The 7,240-nt window shown below is 32.2% G+C and overlaps 1 protein-coding gene across 1 annotated transcript; it reads left to right on the forward strand.

Moving 5' to 3' along the window:
* Positions 1-5,355: 5,355 nt before the first annotated feature.
* LOC133804075 (sterol carrier protein 2-like) lies at positions 5,356-6,716 on the forward strand. The gene is made up of 4 exons (XM_062242219.1): positions 5,356-5,757; positions 5,848-5,908; positions 6,210-6,312; positions 6,406-6,716. The coding sequence occupies exons 1-4, from the start codon at positions 5,632-5,634 to the stop codon at positions 6,491-6,493; spliced, it is 378 nt and encodes a 125-aa protein (XP_062098203.1). The 5' UTR covers positions 5,356-5,631; the 3' UTR covers positions 6,494-6,716.
* The last annotated feature ends 524 nt before the right edge of the window (positions 6,717-7,240 follow it).

The following is a 7,240-nucleotide window of genomic DNA, read 5'->3' on the forward strand; positions in this document are numbered from 1 at the left end:
ACCATTTGAAGAACCTAAAAGATATCGTAAGTCGGTTGGAAAGGTGAATTATCTTACCGTGACTCGTCCAGACATTTCATTCTCAGTTAGTGTTGTCATTCAGTTCATGTCATCTCCAACAATTCATCATTGGGCAGCGTTAGAGCAAATTTTGTGTTACTTGAAAGGAGCACCAGGATGAGGTATCGTGTACGCAAATCATGGGCACACTCATATTGAGTGTTTCTCAAATGCAAATTGGGCAGGTTCCAAAGTGGATAGAAGATCCACTTCAAGTTATTGTATTTTTTTTTGGAGGGAATTTGGTCTCTTGGAAGAGTAAGAAGCAAAATGTTGTGTCACGATCAAGCGCAGAGTCATAATATAGGGCTATGGCACAGTCTGTGTGTGAGGTAATGTGGATCTATCAGCTATTGATTGAAGTAGGACTTAAGACTTCAGTACTAGCAAAATTGTGGTGTGATAACCAAGTTGCTCTTAATATTGCATCTAATCCTGTGTTCCATGAGCGGACTAAGCACATAGAAATTGATTGTCATTTTGTTTGTGAGAAAATTCAGCAAGACTTGATCTCCACAGGATATGTGAAGACCAGCGAACAACTAAGGGATATCTTTACAAAAGCATTAAATGGGGTGCAGGTTGATTATTTTTGTAGCAAGTTGGGCATGATTAACATATATGCTCCAGCTTGAGGGGGAGTGTTAGCTGTATATATTAGTTGTTTATATTAGCTGTAAATTAGCTATAAATTAGGACTAATTAGTTTCCTATTCTCTCATAGTTTCCTAGAATAGCTTCCCTAGTTTGTATATAGATATATGTTTATTTCTCATTGAAATACAAGTGAATACAAATCTCTTCACTTCTTGTTACAATTATTATCTAATCGTATCACAACATTGATCATAAGTCAATTCAATCTTAATTTTGAGTGATTAATATTCTACTAATTGTATTATTCAAGTCTTTTGATTTGTTCGTTACTAGCTTACTGATCGCGAAAATATGATATGCAAGTATACGTAATCGATTCAAGTAATATAGATAGTAAATAAAGTATCGTTTCCACAATGACTATCAACCAATTACCAATAAGTGTTTTTAAATTTCTATTTGGTTGTCGAAAATAGAGTGATTTTTTTCAAACTAAGATTTAAAATTAAAATAAATTTTTCAAAAATAAAGATTGATTCAATAATTAAAAAACCTAGGGTATTAACTTCATCAAATTTTCATTTATTTTATTTCTTTCTTCCCATTCTAATAACAGGTTAACATAAATTGATTCCTATTCTTTTTCAAGATATACGATCTCAACCTATATGCAGATTTTCTACATCTTTGTGATAAACTTAAACATATAGCAGACATTAAGCATAAAAACCTAATTATTACACAAGCCATGCATACAGGTACTTTCGTCCAATATGTAACATATGTCTATATAACGATAGCATATTCAATTATCATATTTCAAATTTTGAAATAAAATTAGAAATCAAGCAAACATTGATTAGAAATTTGCTAGCATTAAGCAAACATTATATAGATTATAATAAAGAAGAAGAATCAATTAAACATCATAATAAGATTAAATAGAAATCCAAGTGACTACATTAAACCCTAGATAAAAGTGTTTAGTTCATATCAGACATGACTAAAACAACAAAATAATTATTCAGTAACATAAAATTCAAAAACTTTAAGAAGAAATAAAAAATATGAAAGTGTAGAAAAACTTGTTTCAGAATCAAATTTAATCTCTAAAATCGTAATTAAAATCTGACATTTCACCTAATTAAACCCTAAAGTCTGAATTTATACTAAAAATACACGAATTCCTCTTTTTTTTTTTCATAGGCGGGTCGTGACTTGGCCTTTCCTAGGTCGCGACCTGTGTCGTTTTTAAGGCACTTCAAAGTCTGGTCAGGTCTTCAGGCGTCGCAACCCTCTAAACCTCAGTCGCGACCCGCATCTCCATGGACCTCCTGGGTTTGCCTCTGACTTCTACTAGCCCCGCGGCTCTATTAACCAAGTCGGGACTCTAATTCCTTTCAGCAACCCTCAGTCTCTGACTTTGCTAGATTCGCGGCCCTTAAGCCCATGCCGCGACTTTAATTCCATTTTTTTTCTTTAGATTTTAACATTTTGACATCCTTCCTTCATCAAAATTTATTATTATTCATCCTTAGCGCCAATTTAAGTCGACCAACCACCAAAAGCTCCATGTTTCGACCATTTCCTCTTCTTTTAGCATTTAACTCACGATTCAACGCACCGACCTACAACATAGACAAACAAAAGTGTAATCTTGCACAAAACAAACATAAAGACTCAAGATTATCACAAAAATACATTCTAAAATTACACTAAAATGGAGTTATCACTTACCCTGCAGACTAGCTCATACTTACATATTGGAGATTTGGTAGTATAATTGAGTGGGAGTATTTATCATAGACATGAAATCTATATCTTATGTTTAAGAAGTGAAACGAAGATTTCCTTGTAGCTTAGTTCAAGTGTTAAATGATAGAGTATTCATTTCTGTAATTAAGTTTACAGAAATATCATTTACAAGGAACTTAGTGGGAGTTAAGGATAAAATACCAATGAAGGGTAAAATAGTAATTTGCACCTGTCTCATTAGTAGATCATCTATAGATGATTGAATAACGATTATGGTTATAACAGTGGATAACGTATTTACATTTGGTGTAAAACGTTCTATGAATTCAAGAGTGCAATTATGAATCTATAGTGGAGTCAAGATGAATTAATAAGGTAGTGAGATTATTTGTCATAAATAAACTCACGGTAATTTATTGGAGCTTGAGTTCATGGATCCATGGTTCTCATGTCATCTCTTATCAAAATGAACTTAATAGTCTTGAATAGTTAATTTAATTATTAATTATAAAAATATCATATTGACTAGTTCAATGAAAATAAATAATATTAAATTATTTATTGAAATTTTGTGAGAAAAGAAATAGAAGAAACATTGAGGATTTTATTGCAAAATCAATTGGGACAATTTTATTAATATTAATAAATTGGTATGAATATTAATAAAATGAATTAAATAAATGTCAAAATTATAATTGGTTAATTTTGACAAGTATTTACTTAATTATAATTATTAAATAATTAAATTAAAATAAAATGGGAAACTAAAACCTATTTTATGTCCTAGCTAATTACATATATATACTAGTGTTATAGAATTCATTAGGGCAGATGAATTTAACAAGGTAAAAATTCACTACTAATATTCTATACCTAGCCGCCCACTCTCTCTTAGGGGGTGTTTGTTTTGAGTAGTTGAGTGACATTGGAAAGTGTAGAGGGACTTATAATGGAGGTAATATTAAACTCAAGTGTATAAAATGGTTCACTTTACCCTTAAAATTCATGTGGGGCCCACGAAAATGATTAACTTTACCCCCTAAAAATTTGAATCAAACATGGGAAGTGTTTTAGATTTTCATTCCCACCTTCACTTTACCCCACACCAAACACCCCCTTAGTTTTCTCTCTAAGAATTATTTTCTCGTGTATTGAGACTTGCCCACACAAACACTAGGTTGTTTTAGAAAAAGACTTGGAAGACTGTGGTCTTGTTTCAAAGCGGTTTGAATTTCTTGCAATACCTAGCATTCAACAAGGACAAAAGGTTAGGGAATCTAAAGGGTGTAACCTTTGTTCCGCTACGCATCTCGTAAATACTCTAATGGTTTTTTTTATTGTATTTACGTATCTATGTAATATTCACATGCTTGTATGATTTTATGATTTCTACTATGTATATTGTTTTGAATATACATTTATAGGGAGCATGCATATAGACTTATATAAATGAGATCTTACATCCTCTAAAGATGTGTCAAATTCGAATATACGGGTTAAACATCTTATACTAGATGACAAAGCTGAATGGAATATGTTCCTTGTCAAAGATATTTTTAATGTTGTTGATCAAGAATGTATTCTCTCCATTCCTCTGAGTAAGTTTGCAAAATTTGATAGTTGGTTGATGGTCAATCTTTAGTAAAAAGTGGATACAAGGTGGCTACAAACTTAGCTTCTTCCTCTCCTTCTCCCTCCAAAGTAGTCTCTTCAATATGGTGGAAGAAATTTTGGCAATTACACTTACCAAAGAAGATTTTACATTTTTTCTGGAGAGGATTTCATGAAATTCCACCTACCTATGCTGAGCTTTATAGACATAAGATGATTCAAACTGCAAATTGTCTTTTATGTGGTTACTCTTAAGATACTAGTAGCCATGCAGTTTTTTGGTGTTTTGCGTTTCGAAAATTGTGGAAATTACTCGAATTTGATCTTATCCATACAACTCGTGCTAATATCTCTTTTCAGCAAGTCATTTTAAAGGCATCCGAGGGAATTTGAATTATTTATTCTTTCTGCTAGGTATGTTTGGGGAGAGAGGAACAATATTACTCACGGTCGAGCCACCCAATCTTCAATGATTATGGTTTAATGAATTAGATCATAATTTAACGAGTATAATCAGGTTGGAAATTCAACGATTCATACGACACATACAGTTTGTCAATCTACTGATTATTGGATTTCTCCTTTAGTAGGTCACGATAAACTAAATATCGATGCATTTGTAGATGTTGGCTCTAATACTATAGGTATTGGAGCGATTATTTGAAATTCAAGTGGAGAAGTCCTGGCTTATCTCTCCAATTCACTCTTAGGTAGTATTATTTTTTAATATAATTCTCTCCAACGTGTTGGGAGTAATAGGTAGGCTTTAGTTTATTTTTACTTTTTTTCAATATTTCTTTATATTTTTTCTAATGTTGTGCTCAGTGTATTTTTTTTGTTTTTGTAGGTTATTTTACAGTGACTCAAGCAAAATGTAGCTTTAATGGTAGCATTAGATTGAAGACTGTCATTTCGAAAAGATCATCTTATTGCAATGACTTAAGTTTCTTGTTAGAAGATATTGCAAGTTAAGGTTGTATATGAATTGACAATACATGCTCTTAAGGGGTACATCAAATTTATATGGCTAGAAGATTTCTCTTATTTTCTTCAAACTTTTAGTCTTTCATTGGATGAGATTATAAACCTTTTTCAATCAATATATTTTCTCACTGCGGACAAAAAAAAAAAAAAAGTAAAAACACCATTATCAAATGAAACAAAAATTGTAAAAAAAAAAAAAAAAGTTTCAAGTATTAAGCCATGAAGCCAACGACCCATAACCAATACGTCATCCTATCCAATTTAAACCAAACCAAATCAAATCAAACTCAACTAACCCACAACCTTATCATTGTTATTTTATTTATATATAGAACACCTGTCTCGAAATGCGTGCCTTCTCAGTTCAGTCTTCTTCTATCGCCCATCTCCATACGAAACCAAGCACTTAATTCGTCAGCTAAAGTTCATTAATTTCACCGTCCAACTATTTTACGATTCAATTTCATGACATTATTTAATTAATTGATATTAAAAATAATAATGTTATATAAATAGGCATTGATCGAGAGAAGCAGAAGGTACATTCGGTCGTGATAGAACTGGAGTAGAATATACTGCTCTTTCTCGTTGAGTTTGGGGTGTAATCGGAGAGAGTGAAAAAAAATGGCGGCCGGTCAGTTCAAGGCGGAGACTTTGTTTGAGTTGATGAATAAGCACTTCGAAACGGACGAGGGTAAAGAGCTCTGCAAGAAAGTTAATCTCGTTTACCAGATCAATCTCGCTCCCAAGGTCTTATTTTTATTTATTTGTTGATTAAAAAAAATGGTGTTTTGATTTGAGTGTGACCTAATTCTTTATTATCTGGGTATGGATTTATAGAAAATTGGGTTCAATGAGGTCTGTTATACTATTGATCTGAAGAATGGCAAGGTCATCAAAGGTTAGTTTTTTTTGTTTTGGGTTTATTATTCTAATTTAAATTAATTAGTGTTTTTGGATTTGGGATTTATTTTTGGCTGTTTGAAAGTTACATATATCAAATATATAATTTCACTTGATTAATTCGACAAATCTTGATATGTTACCTGGTTTCATGTTTTTAAAGAGAACTTTTAATTGTGTTTGTGTTGAGGTTTTACTTTTTCTCATCATTTGGCCAAAAATAATATGCTTTTAGTTTGGGAAATTGAAAAAAAAAATTAAAAAATCATTCGTTTCTCACGTTTTGGTCAAATTTTTAGGAGCATTGGAAGGAGAAAAGCCTGATGCTGCATTATCCTTCGTAGAAGATGATTTTGTCAAAATTGCACAAGGAAAGATGAATCCCCAGATTGCTTTCATGAGGTTAGACCTTTTAATTTTATTCTCTCATTAAGTATTTTTCACCTATTCTCATTTGATTTTATGTATTTAATTCTCAAAAACAAATTAATGCAGAGGAAAATTGAAGGTTAAGGGCAGTATGAGCGCAGCACAGAAATTTACACCTGACATTTTCCCTAAGCTCCCAGTTTCAAAGATGTGAGCAGAGCTATTTTGGGCTTTATTTATCTGTATTTGATTTGTATTGAATTGAAATAGTTACAGCAATTTGAATATTGAGGGGGCCTTGAACTAGGAAAGGAGAAATGGGTTAAAAGTGTCTGAATTGAGATAACCAAGCATCAATAACATAGGACACCACTTCAAAAATGCAATTACCCACGGTCTTGGACTTGGAATATAAAGTTAGGCAAAACTTTCTTCAATGATTGACTTGGATGGATGTGCTTTGATATGTTCTCCTTTTCCACCCTTGATCATTCTTTATTTTTTGAGGGTGTTGGGTTTGTGTTATCTTGTTTGGGTGTTGGAGTTTAATCTTTATGGTATTGATGATGATCACATTCTTATCCTAATTTCCAATAAACAGTAGTATTCATACACATCTTCACATGTATAATACTTCACACCTGTGTTTAATGGGGGAAAAGAAAGAGGAAAAATGATGCTTCTGATTATCAACTTCATATAATCAGCCAATTGGTTAACTCCGTAGTGAATTGTGGATCCTTTCTCCCCTCTCAATCGGCAAAAACAGAAAATAAAATAAGCTTGGATTGGGCCTTGACTAATGAAAGAGGGCTTATGCTCAGCACCATACTTTTTGGTTATTCTTTTTCTTTTAACTCAAATGATGTATACCATACGGAATATATTGGCAACTCATTTTTTTTGTAAAACTTTAGGGGAAAGAGTGTCAAACATCTCACCAATAAAGGGATAACAAATA

Source organism: Humulus lupulus, chromosome X (genome assembly GCF_963169125.1).
Source record: "Humulus lupulus chromosome X, drHumLupu1.1, whole genome shotgun sequence".
In the NCBI taxonomy this organism is placed as follows: Eukaryota; Viridiplantae; Streptophyta; class Magnoliopsida; order Rosales; family Cannabaceae; genus Humulus; species Humulus lupulus.